The 24104-nt window shown below is 37.5% G+C and overlaps 4 protein-coding genes across 5 annotated transcripts in view; 3 read left to right on the top strand and 1 right to left on the bottom strand.

Moving 5' to 3' along the window:
- arhgap42a (Rho GTPase activating protein 42a) overlaps positions 1-11236 on the bottom strand; it is a 40701-nt gene extending 29465 nt beyond the window's left edge. Inside the window, exons 1-3 of the mRNA XM_060890279.1 lie at positions 10893-11236; positions 7558-7653; positions 2643-2704 (exon numbers count right to left, since the gene is read on the bottom strand). Of these exons, the coding sequence (XP_060746262.1) occupies positions 2643-2704; positions 7558-7653; positions 10893-11046 (312 nt within the window). The 5' untranslated portion in view covers positions 11047-11236. The remainder of the gene's footprint in view (positions 1-2642; positions 2705-7557; positions 7654-10892) is intronic.
- Positions 11237-12798: 1562 nt separating this feature from the next.
- fbxo40.2 (F-box protein 40, tandem duplicate 2) lies at positions 12799-17498 on the top strand. The gene is made up of 4 exons (XM_060891031.1): positions 12799-12820; positions 13018-13053; positions 13898-15790; positions 16448-17498. Exons 2-4 carry the CDS (start codon positions 13051-13053, stop codon positions 16649-16651), a joined length of 2100 nt encoding a protein of 699 aa, XP_060747014.1. The 5' UTR covers positions 12799-12820; positions 13018-13050; the 3' UTR covers positions 16652-17498.
- A 484-nt stretch (positions 17499-17982) lies between these two features.
- On the top strand, positions 17983-21576 carry fbxo40.1 (F-box protein 40, tandem duplicate 1). The gene is made up of 4 exons (XM_060891273.1): positions 17983-18118; positions 18300-18345; positions 18437-20257; positions 20353-21576. The coding sequence occupies exons 2-4, from the start codon at positions 18343-18345 to the stop codon at positions 20551-20553; spliced, it is 2025 nt and encodes a 674-aa protein (XP_060747256.1). The 5' UTR covers positions 17983-18118; positions 18300-18342; the 3' UTR covers positions 20554-21576.
- A 220-nt stretch (positions 21577-21796) lies between these two features.
- On the top strand, positions 21797-23314 carry c1qa (complement component 1, q subcomponent, A chain). Of its 2 annotated transcripts, none has more exons than XM_060891274.1 (3): positions 21797-21936; positions 22059-22240; positions 22521-23314. In XM_060891274.1, exons 2-3 carry the CDS (start codon positions 22078-22080, stop codon positions 23111-23113), a joined length of 756 nt encoding a protein of 251 aa, XP_060747257.1. In that variant the 5' UTR covers positions 21797-21936; positions 22059-22077; the 3' UTR covers positions 23114-23314. The 2 variants fall into 2 exon arrangements, with proteins under 2 accessions (XP_060747257.1, XP_060747258.1); XM_060891275.1 differs by having other exon boundaries at positions 21815-21936; positions 22068-22240.
- The last annotated feature ends 790 nt before the right edge of the window (positions 23315-24104 follow it).

The following is a 24104-nucleotide window of genomic DNA, read 5'->3' as shown; positions in this document are numbered from 1 at the left end:
CCTCTGAAGGAGTGTTAACTTTAAGAACGGTAACGTTATCTCTGTGATTTGAATTGATTTGAACTGGCACTACTGTTACTGGGGCTGCTGTTAATTAAAAAAACAACAACACCTTCTTACACGTCAAATTCGTGCACCCAGCAGCATTGTAGTGTAATACACAAATGATTTACGATCAGTTATAACAGTCTCATGAATTTCTTGCATCAACAATGACGAAAACTTTCCAGCTGCTTCCCAGGGGGAGGTCAAAGTGTTCACGTGGAGTCATTCACCTCTTTTTGGTCTTGTTATTGTACATCTATGAATGAAAGCGCTGTCTGGGACTTTCTTTTTTACGGAGGTATTTGTCATCCTGAGAGGCCTGGCACAGCAGCCTGGGAGAATGGAGCATAGCGGAGCCACGGTCTACAGGAAGTAGTCAGGCTGGAGGGGGCTGCTGGGTAATTCTCCCCCTGGGGCTCCTCGCACAGCTCCACTGACCTCCTCTCATTCCAAAACACAACAGGGGATCGGACTGAACAGGCAGCGTTACAGTGCAAGAGATTAAAAAAGGCCCGTTGAATTGATTCCAGATTCATTCTACACATTTCAGTGCTCCGGGAAACGCATTACGGAATCGGCTTTGATGTCAGACTCGATGACTAAATTTCATTCCACATGTGTGTTAATTTTCTCCACTGTGAGTAATGAGCTGAAGCATATTTTCCACAAGGGGCAGGACACGACATTGAATAATATTGCCTTTTTATTCATCAGTGCATGTAGCAACACAGAGAAAATGCAGAAGTCTAGACAACGGATAAAATATTCAATCTGTACCATATTCCTTAGTTAGTACAAAATTTGTGCTGAGTAATATGGTGTTACAATATTAATATCGGGATACATTATATCACAATACATAGATATTGTGAGATATCATGGATGTTGTCAGGATTTTATAACAATTTCTGGTTAAAAAGCAGATAATAAATTTTGAAGGAATGTTAGAAACCTTAGAGTCTTGTACAAAATGTTCTTTTAAATAAATTTAATATGCATCATGTATTCGGATAAGCGGTAGAAAATGAGTGAGTGAGAGTGAGTGCATCATATATCATAGAAATGTATCAAAATATGATTTTTTTTAGCTCATATCACCTATACCTACTCTATACATCCAACTAACACTATCAGCAATGTCTATCTGTATCTGCTAAATAAATCCAATGCTACATGGTTTAGAAAAAAGAAATTCTAAATTTCTTTCTTCTGCACTTTTTTTTTTACTAGTGCTATGAGTCTACTGTAGCTAACAAGTAAGACAATCTCTCACACCCCAAATCTTTTCCAATATTACAGACCCAAATATTTGGAAACCTCTGTCAACATTGTTAAACTACATAATCCCAATGTTAAATAAACTACTTCAAATCCAAGCTTAGTTTCCAGGGTTCAGAATGTCCACGCGTCTGGAGTCCACCACAGAACATTGACTATATCTTTATATTTTTATTTATTACAGAAAGTTACACTACATCCTACACAACAGCATCAGAGATAACACTGCTAACAAAAAAATCCTGGCATGAAGTGAGGCAAAAAAAAAATAAAAAATAGCAAGCCAAGAATTTTACCACAAACCCTTAACACATATTGGTTTATGAGCTTATGACTATTTAATCACAAGATTGATTGATTTCACGGGTCAAAGTTTGCCTCGATAAGATGAGCATGAAATTAAAGTAACTGCATGTCCTTTCAGTGAAATAAGTCTGTAAGGAGAATTTTTATTGACTTTTGCTCTGACCACTGAAAATGTAGAGGAACTTTATTTGAAAACGTAAATAAGTATAGTTGCTGGGCGTTTCCTGTATCACTGCAGCAAATTTCAGTAATGCTAATTCTAAACTGTAAACACAGGTGAGTCGGTGACATCACTGAATTTAACACTGGGGACTTCGAAATTCATTAATGGAGAAGATTTTGTGTTTAGATGACAAATAAACAATAAAACAGCAAAAAAATAAAATAAAATAATAGCTGAAGGACAAATCGTCGTCTGGACTGATGCACAGTATTAGTCATTATCAGCAGTCATCATACAGTATATGGATGAATCTTGGGCATGACACATACTCAAAATAGAAGTATGTAGCAAGGAGTATTGCCAAAATAATCCAATGTTGATCTTCTTGGTTCATGAAATTACAATAGAAATAATACAGGAATTGATGTCACACTAAGCTAATTGGGGAGGATTTTTTAGTTTTGATAGGTGGGGAAAAAAGAAACAAGCGAGAAATTCCAAGGCAACATTAAAGCATCGTGACAGCTTGCTGAAACGTGCAGTTTCTCCTCTGTCCAAAAAAGAGTCATGACCCAAACTAAGCATCTGTTTGACCAAAGCATGTTTCCCATAACTCTCCTGCACTTGTTAGAATAGCTCATAGTTTTTCCCTAAGGCACAAAAGCTATATTTTTGGGCCAAATTCTAGAAAAATGTACAAGTTGTTTAAGGAATGAGAAAAAACCCCACAAAACAAATTTTGAAATGGCAACAATGACCCAATAACACCAGAGGGTCAAATTTAAGACTATAATTAAAGAAGATCAAATAATATGAACAAGCAAACATGCAAGGAATCAAATTTACTTACGAGTCGTCGTCGTTCCTCTTCAACCGTGTTTAATAGCTGAGAGAATTCTTTTAATGACTGAGCTGTGACAAAAGAGACATTTTAATTATTCAGCTATCAAACGTACAACTCATGCATCAAAGCAATATATGTAATTTCTGTCCTAATTTTGATTTCCACTCAACTCAAATGTTAGCGTTTTGACCAGATATAACACGACCACTGAAAGTAATAGGAAAACCGAAGCTTAATTAACAGTCTGACATAAAAATACAATAACCCTACTCTCAAAACTGCTAGCAAGACATTATGTAAAAATAAAAAAAACAATTTTACATTATAAAATGTTTAAATTTTCCTTTTTTTTAATTTTCTGGACATACTCTCACCCTCCACTTAAAGAGGAACACCTATGATCATAGCATGATTGTTGGTACTACAAAGGCTCGTTTGAGCATTTCAGAATCTGCTGATCTCCTGGCATACACAAAATTCTGGGATTTACACAAAACAGTCTCTAGATTTTACAAAGAATGGTACAAAAAAAGAAAACCGAGGGAGTGACAGTTTTTTTGTGGAAATGCTTGTTGATAAGAGAAAGCACAAAAAATGCCCAGATGGGTTCAAGCTGCCAGGAAAGATATAGTAACTCATATAATCTTTACAACTGTGGTGAGCAGAAAAGCATCTCAGCATACACACAATATTAAACCTTGAGGTGGATGATATACCACAGGCAAGACCACATCAGGTTCCACTCCCGGTAGCCAGGAACAGGAATCTGAGGCTATTATGGGCACAGACTAAAAAAAGTTGTTTGTAGTTGAAGACTCTCCGCCGAAACAATGTTTTTAGTATTTCGCACCATTTTGTGTAAGCTCTAGAGACTGTTATTTGTGAAAATCCCAGGAGATCAGCAGTTTCTGAAATACTCAAACCAGCCCATCTGGTACCAACATTTATCACAACATCACAGAGATCTCACTTTTACTTCAATCTGATGTTTGATGTGAACAGTAACTGAAGCTCTTGACCTATATATGCATTGTGATGGTGCTACATGATTAGATAACTGCATGAATGTGCTGATATACAGTGTATCTGAATCACTACACGCTTTTCAAATAGAATAAGACTGACGGTAAACGAGGACAACACGTCAGCTGAAGTATCAGCAGGATGTCACCTGGTGACGCAATTTAAGAATATATTAATCACACAAAATTTATTTATGCATATATTGGTGCTATTTTGTCAAACCTTTTAAGAAAACAGAACACACCATAAGCATAGAACATCCCATTTTTGCTTTGGAATATACTGGCATGTTTCATATTTGAATTTATAAATATTTGATTTCTAAACTGTATAAAAATGGGCCAGGGACAAAATGAATTCATTTCCTATTCCCAAAGTCCCCTTGTGTTCCTTTTTCATTTCAAAACAAAGAAAAATGATGGCAAGGTCCACACCCACTCAGAGACTTTCTGTAAGCCGAGGAGATTCACAATCAGTGATGCGTTGTTAAGGCAAAAATAAAACCCTGCATGATCAAGATGTGGAAAAACTTCACATAAGCATGAAGCAAAGGTCTCTGGTGTATTAGTAAAAAAATGCATATCAGTCATAACATCCATCTGCTAAAGCAATTCATACAAAAACTCAGGGAAAGATATCAATCTCACTACTTTATCTACTTTGTGAGAATTTAGTGAAATGTAGAATAGATGTGCAACCTGCAGAAAAAACCTTAAAAGTTAATAATAGGGAGGTGCAAAATCAGATAATTGTAATGCTGAACCATATCGCTTCATCTCAGGTCATTCAGGTTGACTGGATTAGTGAGCTGCTTCAGCTATATCACTTCCTGTGCGGAATACACAACTTTTTCCTGTTTGGCGATAAGACTGTCTCCCACTGCACTGAGACCCCTTGGTCCTAATCTCTTGCTTTCAGATCCTCCAAACATGCGTCCTAAGGGTACACATTTGTGGTTATTAACGCAGGCCCTTGAGTAAACAGCCCTTCATCTACAGCATGACACACTTCAGCTGTGTTAATGCGCGAGAGAAGCGTAAACACAGAGGCCGCATGTTTGCTCGGATTTCAGGTTTTATAAGCATCCATGAGGAATTATCACATTGCAAAGGTATGAATGAGACTGAGATAGCACTTGGAGGAGTGACGTAAGGGTTGAAGTTTTGTGATAGTCCCAGCAACACCGTGAGTTCAAATCCAAGAGGTTCTACTATAGCTTGGCCTTTAACAAAATCTATAGCAAATGTTACAATATAAGAGGCATGAATTTCAAAATGTTTCCTGTATAACAACAGTAAAGTTTAAGGCTGCTTTCACACTAGGTTCTAGGCATTTTGCAGGTAAACCAATGGAAAATCGTGTTTTCTGGTAACAGCGGAGTTTCAATGGAACTCTTCCGAAACAACCGCAATGACATCACGCACTTTATTACCTCCTGGCCAATCAGAATGCTGCTTTCATTGCTGGCTTCTTACTGAGCAAATATAATGTGACAAAAGGCCAATATTCTGATCCTGCAGTGTAAGAACCCTTAGGTTAAACAATCATAATTATCTTAAATAAGCTTTATTACTAGATTAGATCATAATAAATCTAATCTAGATAGCAAGGTTAGGCTAGTTTTTTTTTACTGGGTCTGGATCATTGTTAGAGTAATAGTGTGAGTATCTTATAGGTGAAGTGTTAAAGAACCCTTAGTATTCCCTGTAATAAACTGGCATCTGATCCAGGGTTTATTCCTGCCTCATGCATCCATGATAATCCCAGTGCTTGGATGGATGGATGGATGGATGAATGAATGAATGAATGAATGAATGAATAAATGAATGAATGAATGTCCTTTCAGACATAGGGCTGTTTTTCCAAAGAGAAAATTTGCTGATATGTTTCATCATATGTTGTACCTTTGTGCACAGCTTAGATAAAGCACATTCACCCTTTTGACTGTATGTTATTATCAGGTATTAAAAAGTTGAATGAAATTCGATGATCTTCTCATATTTGTTTCATTCAAACACCATTATTTTTAGTGTGTAACTCATGTCACATTCAACAGCTACTCTCAGACTTAAAGACACTACAACAGGGTTTGGTGTAAACTGGTTTTCTGTTCCTCATACATGGAAACTTGTTGAAATTAGTTGTAATGAAACATGCTACAGATGTGGTATATTAGGATCACACAAAATTATGCTCAACGTTTTCTTCTGCCCTTAACTGTTTAGCAAATACATGCGTTATTATTCACAATGACTACAGATACATATAGCAATGGCATGTTGAGGCATAGCTACAGAACGCTAAACGTGATTTAATACAGCATTAGAGCTTGTAATATATTTATTTCATGCACTCTTGAATAAATGAACTGTCTAAAATGCATCATGGTGTTATTACAGGTGCACATTTTATATACACTGATGGGGTTTGCAGTTAGAAAATGAATAGTAACAGGATGGTGTGATGTGACTTGAGGTGACTTGTGGCTACTCTTACCGGCTTAAAGTTGCTTATTTTCCAAAAACAGCATGTTTTTTTAATGGTTTATTGCTCTTATACAACAGGAATTTCAACAATACAAGAAGTCTTGCTATTTACCCCTAACCTTCTACCTTTCTGTGTAAACTCTATAGACTGTAGTATGTGAAAATCCCAGGTGATCAGCAGTTTCTGAAATACTCAAACAAACTCATCTGTTACCGAGAACCATATATCAGTTCAAATTCACGAATCAGTTCACGGAGATCAACATGTTGATTTGTTTTCTGAACAAGCTTTTGACCTGCATCTGCCTCGTTTTTTTGTGCACACAAATCTTATATGTTATATACTTGTTCACAGTTGTTAGGCAACAGGGAAATGTAAAAATCAAAGCATGACCTCTTCACTGTTATTTTGCAGGAATGAGGCTTGTAATTAGATTAGCTTGTACATAAAGTAGCTGTTAATTTATTTATATGAGCAACCTAAAAGGTCCAGTGACAGTAATAGCAAGATAAAAGTATTGGGAACAATAATATTTTTCTCAAATATATTAGTCATTTCTTAACACAAGACTGCGTACAATATTATATTGTAATGATACATTTGCTATTCACTAATTAAACATCCATGCATTGCTCCCTTGAGAAACCAAATTTAAAGTCAAATTTGAACTTTTCAAACATTGGAGCCTCTGTATTTGAGGTGGTATGTTTTTTCTTTATTGTTATGTCTAGCTTATACCTGCCTGTTTGTTTTAACTGGCCGTATATTTTGTCTAAGACTCTCTGACTATCCTTATTAAACAGATTGTGCTCTTCACTGCCGCATGTTTAATGAGAAGTGATTTGATTAGATTTACTTATAGAGTGTTATTTCAAAATCGTAATCTTCATAACCCACGGGATATTACATTTCAGGCTACATTGTGTTCCTGTGATGAAAAGACATCACTGTTTAGCACAGAATAGCACTGAGGCCGGTGCGTGGTGGTGCTAGTGGCGGCGGCAATGGGCAGAATTGTTTTCAGATGTGTGTCAGACAGAGCGGGTGTGTGGCTCAGAATGAGAACATGGAAATGAAGTAAAAGCGGCGACCACAGTAAAATCCTGCAGAGCTCAGCTGACACTTATACAATTTAATTAAGTGTTAATTCTATTTGCAGGACATCAAATGGAATTAACACCTACAGGGTCAATTTAAGGCCAGCTTTTTCAAAATGAACACTGTATCCCTGGCAACACTGGGTACTTTTTTCAACTTGGGTGGTTTCAATATGGAAACTGTGGAAATATCAGGTCTATTGCTTTCAACATCATCTGATTATGTGATTATTCCCCGTGGTGGAAAGTCATACAGATCATCCTGTTATGAGAAGTCGGTGAAATCCCACAGGAATCGGTGGTTAGTCACTTACCAATGCTAATCTCATCATCGGTTTCTGCGTCGCCGATGCATTCAAACTGAAAATCCTGAAGAGACTGTGAAAATCTCTGCACAGCTGCAGAAAGATCTGCAAAAAAGAGAGACATTTTTGAATCACTCTAGCTGTCTTCATATCAACTCATTTTAAGAGGAAAAAATTCCCCCCAAAAATAAAAAAACATTGATATTTATTCACGGATTTATTGACTAATAGTTTTTGGAAGGGAATCTCAGAAACCTGATGCTAGACTGGGTAAATGTTCGCCAAAACTCAGCTTGTGTCCACTGTAGGTTCAAATTCTTGTCTGGAACCTGATTTCTACTAAAGTTCTGATCACCTGTCTCAAGGTTCTGAGTGTTGAGCATTCTGAGATGCATTTCTGCTCATGACAGTTGTAAATAGTAGTTACTTGAGTTACTGTTGCCTTCTTGTCCCCTTTGGCCATTCTCCTTAAGCCTCTCTTATCAACCCAAAACCTAAAGTGCAACTTAGTCAGTGTTTTTAGTTTTTCCACACCACACTGTGTACACCATAGAGACTTTCTCATTTGTTTGTTAGGCAGGCGTTTGAGTACGAGCCATGTTGCCATGGCACAGAGCAGCGAACAGAGCAGAATGGGCAAAGAATGAAAGAAGACTGTGTAAGAGAATGAAAAAAGGAAAAAGAAATCACCCCTCAAAAGCTCTCTCTCTCATATATCTTCTGATTAGATGCATTTGTATCTGACACTGTTCACTGAAAAAACCCAGTAACAAGCCTCCAAAATAGCCAAACAAAAAAAACGCCGGTAAAAAAAGTACACGGACAAGATATTTTGCCACGCTACCCACTCCTACAATAAAGACAGTTCTGCTTAAGTATAACATGATTCATGAAGATATACCTTCAGTTATATTGTTGTATTTGATTGCAGTTAGACGCTAGCTTCTGATTTCTATTAGCTCGGAATGTATACCACAAAATGAGGCTGTCAGCGCAGCTGCTTTTACGCTTTACCTAATAATTTGTTTACATTCTTGACGTAGTTTCATTTTGTTTTGATTTTCCTTAAAAGTCTGGAAACGCTGTTAGGATAAACCAGGCTTTTCCTGTGTAGACCATTGAGCACATTTACTTCGCTAAAATGAAGCATACAAGGACAAGAAACTTCAAGTCTCTTCAGAAACATATCAGTAAGGATTACTTCTCCCTTGCCAAGATAATTTCTTTAGTTATATAGCAATTGGAGAATTTATTTATAATATACAGGACATTTGATATTCATATGAATATCGAAGTAGAATATTATCCCACAATACAGGTGAACATTTAAGTAAGGAGTTTCCAGTGTCAGCACTATGTAACAAGAGGAAAAGGGAAGCTGATGAAAGAGCATCTGTTTATAGCTGTTAGAATATAAGAGATAACAGGAACCTTGTGGTTTGAAAACAGCTACAAACCAGGCTACAGTTTGTACATTTGGTGAAGTGCAGCTTAGTGGTTTAGGTGCGCAAGGTCATGGGTTCAAGCCTCAACACTACAACACTACCTTCTCTGTACCAGGGTCCCTGTGCTGGTATAAGCAAATAGAATAATTTGTCTGTACTGGCTTTATTCGTTTTAATAGTAATTTGTGGGGAACCAAAAAAGGATTTATAAAAGTAAGAAGAAAAATGTTGGGAGAAAACGTGGCTGGTATCGATTTGGTTAATTGAGAGAGAGCAGCATATATAAATAAAATAAGAAATGATCATCAAGAACTTTATAAATATAGCGGTTGTTTTGACCTGAAAAAGATATACTGGTTAAAACGTCTTATCCTCGGACATATACATGTTTTCTTATGTAAGGAAGTAGCTTCTGTTAAATACAAATGAATACAGTTTGCTGCACTGTTCCCTGTAGCATAGTGTCAAGGTCAGAACCGAACAGTCAAGGTGAAGCAAGCTGATGGACACCAAAATGGAAAGCGATTAAAGGTCACGTCTACACTGAGTTTGTAAATCAGTGGTAAACAGATCCACCTACAATGACTAAAGCAGTAAACTTTTATTAACATTTCCCCTAAAACTAACGAAAATACCAATTTTTTTCTATCCTAATATTACTGTGAAAGATTCCATGCAAGGAAAATACACATTTATTTTGAGTGATAGTGAAATAAATGACTTCTGAGACAATTATGGTAAAAAAAATATCAATAACAAAATATCATCATGTAGGGCATCCAGGAAACCTCTGAATGAGCTGTTAGTATAGAAATCATATTAGAACAAGTGTATAAGCCAGCGATTTTCCTTGAAGCCACAACTACCAGCAAAGCTAGCAAAGAAAAAAGTTCTTCAGATAGTAAAGGGTTTTAAGCTTTCTAAAAATGTCATCTTTAAAGGAAAAAACTTATTTGTATGAGTATCACTCTACGTAAAATTATAAAGTTTCCATCAATAAGATCACTAAAGAACCATTAAAAGACCTAAAAGCTTACAATTTAATTTCAAGCTTACATTATTGTTTCTTAATAATAATAATGATTCAATGATAACAGTGCATGTATAAGTAATGCATTATTACTGCTTTACAAACTATACCATCTGAACATTCGTGGCCTTTTGAAGAAATGTCATATAAATTATGACATATGATCTGATGGAATATTTCGTCCATTATTCTTTAAATCCCAAACATGTAATCCGTTATTATAATAATGTCACTAAGAACACGTTTCTCATTTTCTGTTTTTATTTGTAATCACTATTATTTGTAATTTATACATATATATATATATATATATATATATATATATATATATATATATATATATATACATATACATACATAAAAAATTTTATAAATTGCAAATCAAAAGAATCTATATATATTTAAAAAAAAAAGTAACATACCTCTAAACTATTATAATCCTTGTACTTAAGAGCACTTAGACAGGTGATTTACTGTCTTTTTTTTTTTTTTTTTATTCTTTTTTTTAATGCAGATGTGTTTTTATTTTATTTTATTTATTTATTTATTTGTTTTATTTTTGCACAATATCAACAATAATCATTCGCAATGGATGCTGCATCCAGTCAAATAATAAGAAAATAAATTTCAAACTTATTGCCATTTATTTCTAGCAAAAGTACATAAAAATATTAGAGTATGAACCTTTTTTCCACTAGGAAAAAATAAGTGTATTTAAAACACAAGAAATGTAAAGCAAAAAAAAAAAAAAAAAAGCAAAAAAAAATTTTCATTGTAAAATGATCTCATTCATTGTTTGAACAATCTGGATCTAGTTAATCTACTATCCTACAAACGGATCCTACAGACGGATCCTGAGCTCGACCTACTTCTCAGGGCGCTGATCAGCATGTTGCCATCCTTAATGAGCTCCTTTATGAACTTATTCGTCCGATCCAGTTCAATTTCGTGACATTTCAGCCGATCTCTGAAATCAGGACTGTCCAGAAAAGAGTCGCTGAACTCCAGAGCTGGTAATCCCATTGTATTATCTGCAGCTGGGGACGAAAATGCAACAAAAAAACAAGAAACACTCTTATTCGCCTTGGTCGCGTCCTCCTTTCTTCTTCTGTCGTCAATTCCCGTTTTTTTTTTTTTTCTCACGACTTTACAGTTACCTTTCCAACTCTGGGAACTCTGTAGCCAGAAAACCTACTTCCGGCATGTTGTTTCACACTCCGTCACTAGGAGACGTTATTCTCTTTCACCAACTCGTATACCCACAAACCCCGCCTCCCATACTATGATTGGTTCAAAGCCCTCCAACCGTCATCTGATTTGACGGAGCTTATATGCAGCGCTAGCCAATCCCAGTGTCGAACCTGTGATTCTCCAGGAAACGGGTGGGAAAAACAAACAGCCGTCTTAATACAGGTAAAAGCAGCATGGACTCCTATTGGCTTGCTTCCAATTTATCCAGGACGGATAAAGAAGGTTATTCATGATTAACATCACACCAAAAATCACGTTATATAACGTCTTACGTATTTTCATATCCACACTTCTGGAAATAAAACAAAGCTAGTAGATAGCAGTATTACTGTGATGGAATTACCTGGATAATTAGGAGTTCAGTGGTTGATTGGTTGGTTGATTGATTTATGAGTTCTGCGAATGTGAGACCATATTTCATATCTAGATTCTTGTAAGTTCATTAAGAGTTATTTCAATTGGTTAATGATTCTATCTGAATCTTTTCCTAAATGATTTTCACTTAGAATCTTTCAGCAATCCCCTTGTAGTCAAAGCAAAGATTATTTTAACACTTAAATATGATGCCAAACTTTCCTTGTTATGGGTCTTTATTCCACATTTTAGTGTGTATCTGTGAGGTAGTAATGTGAGAAGTGTGTTCCCATTCAAAATGAATGTAAAATACATTACTGGAGTTTAAGATCCACTCATATACATGAATAAATGTTTTAAAAATTTAACGTGAGGGGCACGGTGGCTTAGTGGTTTGCACGTTCGCCTCACACCTCCAGGGTTGGGGGTTCGATTCCCGCCTTCACCTTATGTGTGTGGAGTTTGCATGTTCTCCCCGTGCCTCGGGGGTTTCCTCCCCCGGTCCAAAGACATGCATGGTAGGTTTATTTGGCATCTCTGGAAAATTGTCCGTAGTGTGTGAGTGCGTGAGTGAATGAGAGTGTGTGTGCCCTGCGATGGGTTGGCACTCCAGGGTGTATCCTGCCTTGATGCTCGATGACGCCTGAGATAGGCACAGGCTCCCCGTGACCCGAGGTAGTTCGGATAAGCGGTAGAAGATGAGTGAGTGAGTGAATATTTAACGTTACACTACACACAGTTCTAGTTAAAGGATACATAATAAAGGTATAAAATAATGTATTACAGTAAAAAGGAAAAGAGAAGGAAAAGTATAATTTAAGAAAATGTAAAATGTGTATGCTGCTATATATAGAACCTTTTGTTTATTAGTCTACTTTGAGTGACTCTGTCATGAACTTAAAGGATGGACTGCCATCTAGAGGACTATTTACAGAACATTCACTACTAAACTATAGGAGCATAATAAATCTAGCTGAATATTAGTGTCTGAAATAATCTGATGGAAAAACACCCCAACAACCTCATGTTAGACCTGATAGACAAGACCCGACCAATCAAGTACAATATGTCATGACAGTGTGACATTCAGCGATCATGTAACGTGGTAAACTAAGCAGTACAGACTATTTTTAACTTGACTCCCAGTCCTGCCTTTAGTAAGCACTTTGGAGAGTCGTTTAACTTGTTTAAGGTAGGTTGTCTGTCCTCATATCTGCCAGAGATCTATCTTCATTAATCTCAGCATTACTAGACACATTGTACGAATTAATTTTATCTCTGCTTTTGGTTATGGCTCATAAATGATGTGAGTAGTCAGGATCAACAGTGAAACAGACAGGACATACAGAGTAAAAGTTTCCTGTACTAATAAATATCCTCTGTTTCAAGGAGCTGCTGAAAATCATTTTCACAGAGGCACAGATGGTATGATTTTTTTATTTCATTTTTTCTTATAGTCCACGTGTTTAAGTCAAGAGAATTTGATTTTAGGGTTTATCCTGCTATGATGAACATCAAAAGCTAACCAAAATTATAAATAATAATAAATAATAATAAATTCGTTTTAAAAATCGTTTTATATGTTTCATTATAAAAATTGTAATGTTATATGGTTCATTATAAAATTTCTAACAACATGAAGCTTTTACCTCCTTGATGTCTTATTGTGTCATGATATGTTAAATGCTGTAGAATGTCTACAAAAATAATTTAACCTATCATTTATTTTAAATAAATGATCATTCCCTTATCTGCCTCTCTTTTTTTCACAAAGTTAATAAGTCAAATTATATGGTAATGCTAGCAAAAAATTTTTATGTAGCACAAATTTTTTTAAGTAGCACAATTTTTTTAAGTACAATAGCACAAATCTAATTGATTACTACAAAGTGCTCACACTGGAAACTCCTTCCAAAAATGTTGAATAAATGTCTACTCAAAGAAAACATCATATCAATCGTGCAACTGATTTTAGATTTCTCTTTTTTTGTAGTCTAAGATTATGAGATTTTGCTATACAATAGTCCAATATTCTAACATTTAGTATTGTGGAAAAGATAATGTATTAGAATGAGATCATTAATATAAATCTGTGATTTGCAGCTGCACATTAGCTGCTGTGATAAGCTAATCAACACCTTCTGAGCAATCAGATTTGAGAATTTATTAGATCATTTAAAAGCACATGTCTAAGTTACCGCTGGTGTTTTTATGATGCCCAATCAAAAATTGTTAAGTAAGTTCTTTTCTGTATTGCTTTGCCATTCAGAGCACATATAGGAGATCAACGCCTGCATCTGGCAAGAGGCTGCACAGGCATTGTGAGAGCTGCCACAGCAAATACTGCAAAGCTCCCATAGAGATCACTTTGTCTTGCATGATCGTTAACTGCCGCTTACTGTGTGGAGCCTCCTTTCACATGTGCAAAGAGGATGAACACAGACTGTTATGTCCTAATGAGAAGGTGCCCTGCATCAATGCCAACTTTGGCTGCCCTTTCACAATGTGTCGCTCGAAGCTGGCCAAACACCTGGAAGTGTGTCCTGCTAGTGTGGTCGTCTGCTCAATGGAGTGGAATCGTTGGCCTATCGAAGATATAAAGTCACCATTATTTAGCAATCTCATGAAAGACATCCAGGAGCATCGAGCTCTGGACCTGTCCACAGCTTTAAAAGACCAAAAGCAACTATACAGCAGGCTGAAAATGAGGAGTTTCTTTCCTCAGTTGATGCAGGAACCAGAAGAACCAATTCCAGTAGAAGCAGAAGCAGAAGATGAGGCAGCAGGGGGTGCCTTTTTGGTCGATGGAAGTCATGTGAATTCCATAAGAGGTGAGGTTTCAGTAAATGGTCTTGTTAAAGTCCAGGCAAAGGAGAATGCTGTGAAAGATTTTACTGTGGATAAAGAAAAATACAACATTTATGAGAAGATGTTTAGCAAGGAGAGAGGTGGCTGCGAGTATGCCCAAGAAGAAGAATCAAAAAAAGGAGCTCATAAAGACAGGACTGAAACTACTAATGGGTCACATAAACCATCTACTCCTGATCAACAAGGAACTGCTATGGCAATAGTGGAAGATATACATAGAGGAAATGATGTCCAACCAGATACCTCAAAAACTGGCTTTGCTCCTTGGCAAGAAGGAGTTCTGGAAAGACTTGGTAAAGAAGTAAATCCAAGAGAGTACAACATGTATGTAGTTCACCATGCACGCATGCTTCTTAACTTCGGCCAGATTAAAGCTTGCACTCCCAGAGAGAATGATTTTGTTTACGGAAGCCTGGAACCAATACCAGTTCAATCACTACATTCTTTTAATGTTCCTGTTAGTTATATGCATAAACGCATCCATATTAGAGATCCTACCACCCATGTGAGCACAGAGCACAAGAGCGTGGACACGTCTGATTTGGGTGTTTCTATGGATGAGGACACTCAGAAGATGGATGAGATATTTGCAACTTTGCTGTGTGCTGCTGAAGTGGAGATCAGAGGACACAAAGTCAGTGAATCTGTGGCCACAGATGGACTTTATATTGATATTGCAACTCAGACATATGACTTTTCTACAGCTCCATTTAAATACAACACCACTCTGGCTGATATTACAGAGGACAGGGATTTGAAACTTTACCTTCAGATCGATACAGAGATCGTGACACTTAGACACAACAAAAACAATTCAGTGTTCTCATTTATGTGTGAACGTTGCTTCAGAAGGGATGAGTTTGCATCTCACTTTAAAAACGTGCACTCAGATATCCAGTCTTGTTTGAATGGCTGGTTTGAGCAGAGGTGTCCTCTTGCTTATCTGGGTTGCACCTTCACCCAGAGACGACTCCAGCCCTCCACACACAGAGCTACAGTCTTCTTTAACACGGACCTCAGCATCTTCACACTCAGACCTGATATTGACAAAAATCTCTTTGCTGATTCTCAAATAGTCCCTGATGGATATGAGGATTCTCTCAGTAATCTTCCTTTTGAGGTGCTGCGTCAGATTGCTAGATACCTGGATAGCTTCTCTCTTTCCCAGCTGGCCCTGGTGTCTCGACTTTTCCGGGATGTCAGTGCCACGTTCCTGCATGACAGAGGAATGGTCAGCTTGAAATGGAAGAAAAAGCTGTACACTCATGGGAGAGCCAAGTGGAAATCATCAATAGTAAGTATTTTTGTGATGGACGCTGTTGTCAAACATACAGTACTAATTAAAATACAGTAGTCAAATTGATTAATAATAGGGGGGGTGTCCTGAACCCAGATATATCTTGCATATTCTAATGTCTGTATTTGAAATTTTGTAGCTAGCAAAACTTTCTGAATTGGCAAAAATAGGCCTTTCTGCAAAACCAGTTCCAGGGGATGGAACTAGGCCTGATATAACTCCTCTTATAAGCCTAACCCCTATCCATATCCTACACAACACTGAAACAACATACATATACATTTAGGCAACTTCAACTGATTTGTCTCCACCCCCTGGACATTTGGCTTGACTTCACCCAGTATTTAGTAGCTGGATGAGGTCTGACTCCAACCCATTAACTTTTAGGGGCAAGGGGTACTTAGAAATGGGAGATAACATGATTGACATGCAAGTAGACATGCCTCCTTCTCCTGATTGGTTTGATTTTGGTGGTCTACGGCCACATTAGATCAATAGGTGTTGGCCAATACACAAAAGTCTCAAGACAGTATCTTAAGTATAAATGTGTATAGTATATAGATGTATGACATATCTTTGACTAATTATTAATAACTTTGTTTTGAATAGTGATTCTATTTGTCTGACATTTTTTCCTCATTCATTCTCTTTGAGGTTTGGGAATTCAGCAGTCTGTTCAGCAGAGTGGACACTTGGTGTATTGGTGACACTCTTCCCATGGCTGAGCACCTCAAGCATTGTCCGTTTTACCAAACAGAACCTAAAACCAAGCCTTTTTCGCTGCCCAGCATACGGAAAAACAATGGAGATTCAAAGGCTCGGAAAAGTCTAGTCAACCATTTTATGGGGCGGAGCTAATTTTAACATTAATACTAAAATACTAAAGTACAGTTATTACACTATACTGACACTGACACTATAAAGAAAGTGTTAAGATTATGAGGACATTATTGTGGTAAAATAGTAATGGAAGGATTATTGGCATTTAAAGAATGTATCCCATCATCTCACCTCACTGTATCTTTGTAAATCTTTGCTTGATGTCTTCGTAAATACCTGGGTCTCCTTATAGAAAGTTTCACCATATCAATGATTATGCTTTGTTCTTTATCTTCTACCGCTTATCCGAACTACCTCGGGTCACGGGGAGCCTGTGCCTATCTCAGGCGTCATCAGGCATCAAGGCAGGATACACCCTGGACAGAGTGCCAACCCATCACAGGGCGCACACACACTCTCTCATTCACTCACACAATCACACACTACGGACAATTTTCCAGAGATGCCAATCAACCTACCATTCATGTCTTTGGACCGGGGGAGGAAACCGGAGTACCAGGAGGAAACCCCCGAGGCACGGGGAGAACATGCAAACTCCACACACACAAGGCGGAGGCGGGAATCGAACCCCCAACCCTGGAGGTGTGAGGCGAACGTGCTAACCACTAAGCCACCGTGCCCCCTCTTTGTTCTTTATATTCTTTACAATTATATCGCCAAATGTATGTGGACCCCTGAGTACTGAACATTCAATTCCAACACCATGGCCATTAATATGGAGCTGGTCTATAATTTGTTGTTAAAACAACAACAAAATTGTGTGCAACAAGCCTTTCATATGGATGGTATGGTCAGGTGCCATATACGTTTGGCTATATGATTTAATGCAATGACATGTTTAATGTGATATCCCTGAATGAGCTGTTATAGAAACAATAACATGTTAGAAGAATTGTGTTCATATAAACATGTGGTAAATACCTAATGCTGAAGTGATAAATGGTATTATTTTTAAGGATTAAGTGCTGTGCTGCATTGGAATTGTGTTACATCGTAGTGCAATAATGTTAGAGGAAAAAGTGATGAATCGTTGATCTCATAGTATATATAAAATATTTTCAATATTGTTGTATTAATTTTAAATACACTTGTAATACAACTTATTTTTGTATACAGGGTCTGTCTGTCTAAGAACATGGATCTTTGGGAAAAAAAATAAGGATGACAAAATGTATACAAATCTTCTACAGCTCTGGATTTAGCAACATGTTTGATAACACAGAGTCTGACCTGCCCCCTGGAATTCAGAGTGACGGATGACCTGTAACTAGACTCCATGTTGCAGTGGTCCTGTCACGTTATATATCCACAGTGCCAGCCTTTCTCTATTTTTAACATTGAGTCACACAGCAAATTTAAATACACAGTCTTTCAGCAACAAAGCAGGACACAAGCAACATACTGGCCGGCTGTAGGACAACCTTCATATTGACCTACAAGTCTGATACCATGATATATATTTTCCTGCCGTGTTAACCTGACAGTGTAAGTTCAGGCTTTTATTGAACGCATGTGTGTATCCGATTTACTTCTGATGTATTGCTGAATTTTGTTTCCTTTTCAGCCACATGAGGGAGTTTGTGTTTTATACTATCACTGGATCATTTTCAAAAAGGTTTATTCGAAGTCACCTTCAGAATTTGATTTAGATTCTTATACTTTTCAGATAATTCCATGATCAAGCTTTGATGACCCACTGATTTATAGATATGGTAAGTTACAAATCTTTGTCTCAGAAGGCAAATTGAATAGAAAACAAACTCAGCAAGCTTTTATATGGCTTTATGTTGACAATTATTTTAGGGAAGACAAAGGACTTCAGGATCCAAACTTCATACACACTGCGAAAGCTGCCACAACAGACGCTGTAAAGTTTCCATAGAGATCTCTGTATCATGCATGATAATCAACTGCCGCTTGCTGTGTGGAGCGTCATTTCACATGTGCAAAGAGGATGAGCACATACTGCTTTGTCCTAATGAAAAGGTGCCCTGCATCAACGCGTACTACGGCTGCCCTTTCACAATGTGTCGCTCGAAGCTTGCCAAACACCTGGAAGTGTGTCCTGCTAGTGTGGTGGTCTGCTCCATGGAGTGGAACCGATGGCCCATTGAAGATTCAGAGCCTCCTGAGTTCTACAAAAATATCTTAAATGAGAACTACACCCAGGAGCCTCTGGATCTTTCCATGGCGCTGCGAGATCAGAGGCATCTGTTTCAGTCACTCAAAATGAAAAATATTTTTCCTGAACTTATTGAGAAGATAGAGGAGAAATCTGTCATTCAAGAAATTGAGGGAGCTGTTGGAGGGGCACCTAAAGATGCACAAGAAGACTTAACATCTATAATTGATCTCTCAGGTCTTGAACCTGAGGAGAGGGAGTTAACTCAGGAAGAAAGAGAGGCAATAGCAAGGGACACTAATGTATCAGGCATCGGAATGTATGACGCTTGGGAGAGGATGTTCAGTATGGAGCTGAGTGGTTGCAAGCAGACAGTTAAAACACTAGGCATCAACCCTGCTTCCAGTAGCACTGAGCTGAAACGGCAAGAAAATCTGAGCAAATTAGAAATACTTAAAGAGGAGATGGAAACAACAATGGGGAATTCAGACACGTTCACTTATATGCCACATTTCAATCCATATGAAATGGATGAAGATAAATTTTTGATAGCAGCATCTTTATATGCTTGTGACACACGTCCAATAAAGACATTTGTATATGAACATTTGGAACCCATGAAGATCAAAACTGTGAGAACATTCAGAGTTCCCACCAGCTTCAACGCAAGGCCAAGTCGTATACGCAATCCTTTTCATTACAAAAAAGATACAAAAGCTGTGGACACAGCAGACCTGAGCACTCAAAATGAGGAAAAGCCAAAATGGGATGAGGTTCAAGCAACCCTACTGTGTTCTCTGGAGAAGGAACTCAGAGGACACCTCATTGCAGAAGCCAGTGCTGCAGATGCGCTTCTTAAGGATGAAGGAACTCAGACTTATGACTTTTACTCTGCTCCTTTCAAAGCAAATGCATCACTGGCGGATCTCACAGCAGACAGAGCGCTGCAGCTTCATGTACAGATACATACAGAGAGTGTCACCAATAGGCATAACAAATGTAGCTCTGCATTCACATACCTTTGCAGCCACTCATACAGACGAGATGAGTTTTCTTCTCATTATAAGAACGTTCATGCAGACATCCAGTTCTGTTTAAATGGCTGGTTTCAACACAGGTGTCCTCTGGCTTATTTGGGTTGTACCTTCAGCCAGAGGCAACTAAGGCCTTTCACGCACAAAGCCATGGTCTCCTATGACAAAGACCTCAGCACATTCACTCTCAGACCCGAAGTGCCATCCATTCTCTATGAAGGTGTGGCAAATGTGACTACGGAGAGGAAGCGAGCACGGAACCAGGATGCTCTGAGCAAGTTGCCTTTTGAGATTCTCATCCACATTGCTGGGTTTCTGGACAGTTTTACACTGTCTCAGCTGGCTCTTGTATCCCGGTTGATGAGAGAGGTGTGTGGGGTTTTGCTGCAAGAAAGGGGCATGGTCTCAATCAAGTGGGAGAAGAAAATCTACTCACATGGTGGATGGTGCTGGAGAACTAGACATAAGGTCAGACTTTCCAGAGACCCTAATAATCTCATGCAATCTTGCAGTCATTTCATTTGAGTTATAATGTGATAATAGATATTTCCATATTCCTTTAGGTCTGGGAATTCAGCAACTTGTTTTACCCTGTGGATAACTGGTGCTTGGATAATTTCCCTTCAATGTCTGAGCATCTAAAGGTCTGCCCCTATTATGAGAAGGAGAACAGAACAGATCCTGTACCCTTAACTGGTGTCTTTGATTGTGAAGAAGATGAGAAAGCGCAGAGTCTTGTGTCCATGTTTATCAGGAATCAGTGACATTTGTTGAGGAAATGTGTTGAGATTATTAATAACAGGGTGGTGTGATGCAGCCTCATGTTAGTTACTGTTAAGACTCTAAAACTGATTATTTTCCAATAATGACATGTCCCAAAATGTTTTATCCCACTTATACTGCAGCAATTTGAGTACAATTTTCAGAATTTATTAAAGAACTTTTTAACCATTTACAGACACATCTAATGATGTGGAATGCTGCAAAACAATAGACAAACAAAATGCTGTCCTGGAGAGTTGCAACAAAAACCTATGACTGTTACACTGGAGACTTCTTCCATTAATTTTCTATATAACGAGAACATTTTAATATTATTAAACTAGAAAGTTAGCAGGGGGCACGGTGGCTTAGTGGTTAGCACGTTCGCCTCACACCTCCAGGGTTGGGGGTTCGATTCCCGCCTCCGCCTTGTGTGTGTGGAGTTTGCATGTTCTCCCCGTGCCTCGGGGGTTTCCTCCGGGTACTCCGGTTTCCCCCCGGTCCAAAGACATGCATGGTAGGTTGATTGGCATCTCTGGAAAATTGTCCGTAGTGTGTGATTGCGTGAGTGAATGAGAGTGGTGTGTCCTGCGATGGGTTGGCACTCCGTCCAGGGTGTATCCTGCCTTGATGCCCTATGACGCCTGAGATAGGCACAGGCTCCCCGTGACCCGAGGTAGTTCGGATAAGCGGTAGAAAATGAATGAATGAATGAATGAATGAATAGAAAGTTAGCCATTACAATAAAATGAGGAATAAATGCATTAAAATAAACCTGTGATTTGCCTTGCAGCTAGCAATACATTACATTTCTAAACCCATCAATGGCACGTCCATTACCGTGATCTCTGGTCCTGATTAATGACTAGACTTCAATGAACCATGAATGATGTCACACTTCCACCCCCTCTATTATAAAGCAATATTAGCTTAATCATTTTACATTGTTTTCCTTATAATGGATGCTGTTTGAGAATGTAAAAGAGCATAAGAGGTTAATAAAAGTGAATAATTTGAACACTTAATTTTAAATTAATTGGGCTATATTGATGTTTATAATGCAGTCCTCTAGATAAATGTTTATGCTTTTTCAAGTGACACTCAAAATGTGTTATTTTAATATATAAAATTATTTTTTGACCTTTTCCATGAGGACATGACACAAGTACAGTTTGCTTACTTTGTAAAACAGGGATGGAGAAGCAGAAGCAGGCTTATTGCACATATCTGCATGTTTGTCCTGTTATTTTAATGATGTTCCTTTTTTGGGGGGGGAACCGAAACAATTGGATTTTTGCCCCATTGCAATGACATAGTACTGCTTCTCGGTTATGTCAAGTAAGGAGAGAAGAAGTCTGAATCTTTAAACCGACACTGGGAAACTGGTGAGTCTGTAACAGCTATTTACATTTTTGTTACAATGAAAAACAAAAATAGTCTGTGTATATGGATTATAATAATTCATTTTCTCTTTAATTTTCTCTCTAATGATTATTTATTCTCCAAGATTCTTTAGATTATTTAGGATGAAGCTGTCAATCCATCTGTTTGGAGTTGTCTGGGCGGCTGTACTTTTGTCCTTTAGTCTCTGCCAGGATTTCTGTCGAGTGCAGGATGGAAAACCTGGCGAGCCAGGAGTTGCTGGGAGAAATGGCTGGCCTGGACAAAAAGGAGAGAAAGGAGAACCAGGTGTGTATTCTGCTTATGTTGCTTTATTTATCGGTTTATGTTGGGTTACTTTCTGTATTCTTGTCAGCCTGGGTTGTTCCCTCCAGGTTCTCTGGTATCTGTAGAACTGGTGGACTGGCTACACCAAATTTCCTCTAAATTGTACAAATGATTTGCATCCAGGAGAACCAGTGTTCCCAGCCTAGGCTCCTAATGCAATATGACACTCACCAGAATAAAAATGAATGAAGACAAATGAATAAATGAATAGATGAATGATCATTGTATTGCATGGTTTTAGGTTTGCAGGTGGAGCTGAGTAAGGAGGCACTAAGTGCTATTAAAGGAGATAAGGGTGAGGATGGTCCTGTAGGAAGCATTGGTGCTAAAGGCTATTCTGGTCATCTTGGTCTACCGGGTCCCATCGGACCTCCAGGGATTCCTGGCAGCACTGCGGGTGGTGAAATTTCCAATGCAAAAAAGGCAGCCTTTTCAGTGATGCGTAAGATGAATTCATACCCCAGTTATGACAAGGCCTTAAGCTTTAATGAAGAACTTATTAATTTGAATAAAGACTTCAGTAGTCAGACAGGATATTTCGTATGTAAGGTTGCTGGATGCTATTACTTTGTGTTTCATTCTGTCTCTGAAGGTGACTTGTGTATAAATCTTCTTAGTGACAATGCTAAAGTGAACCTGAAATTTTGTGACTATAACCATCGTACGACAAGCATATCACAGGTTCTGTCTGGTGGTGCAGTGATTGAGCTTAATGTGGGACAGAGGGTGTGGCTACAACCATTTAAAAACCCTGTACACAAAAAGGTGACAAACAAAATGTCAAAAACTGAAACAACAGTGTTCAATGGATTTCTGATTTTTGCTAGCGGTTGAAGAAAATATAGATAACAATGCATGCTAGAATGACTGCAATTCTAACATTGGTAGTGCTACAGTAGTTTCTGCAATCATGGATTTTAATACAAGTGTACCATTTTACATTAATTGTTACATTATATGTCCTTAATTCTGTATTGCAACCCAAATTGACATTTCAGTTAAACTCATTCTACAATAAAAAAACTTTCTGTGAAACTTGTGTGTGCATTTGTTTCTGTTGTGTGTGTGTGTGTGTGTGTGTGTGTGTATGTGTGTGTGTGTGAGTGAGAGAGAGAGAGAGAGAGAGAGAGAGAGAGAGAGAGATTATTTTTGGATTTTCATAATGCATACATTTTGCACATTACATAACATGAATATAAATATAAAAACAATATTTAATTGACTTAAAATCTTTTTAATTAATATTTCAGAAATCTATGCAAATCAATTCCAAATATATTATGGGGAAGATCCATGTAGTTTGCATTTATTAAATATTTATAAATAAAAAACATAAAACATATAAAACATATGATTGCCCACTAATTCCCACCCCAGTGCAGAGAACCAGCTACACTATTTCTGGTGCAGTTCACATTAGAAGTCATACAGTTCATTGAACAGAGTAGACCTGTGTGCAGTTCAAATGTTTAATGATCTAAATCTAAATACACCTAATCATGGGAGCCACATAATAAATTAGAGAATAATGGTGAACTATATTTAAAAGCAACATGACAAAACTTTAAGATGGGACTGATTTAAAAAAAAAAAAAAATTAATAATATATATATATATATATATATATATATATATATATATATATATATATATAGATAGATAGATAGATAGATAGATAGATAGATAGATAGATAGATAGATATTTAAAAAAGTCTGAAACATGCAAAAAGGGGTGAATTTTTATGGAGCCGATGTATAATTACAGAAAAACCTGAAGAATTTGTGAGCTGATCATTTTGCTCACAAAGATTGCATAAGTGAGTTA

This window comes from Tachysurus vachellii, chromosome 17 (genome assembly GCF_030014155.1).
Source record: "Tachysurus vachellii isolate PV-2020 chromosome 17, HZAU_Pvac_v1, whole genome shotgun sequence".
Classification (NCBI taxonomy): domain Eukaryota; kingdom Metazoa; phylum Chordata; class Actinopteri; order Siluriformes; family Bagridae; genus Tachysurus; species Tachysurus vachellii.
This window is presented reverse-complemented; position numbering and strand designations above follow the sequence as displayed.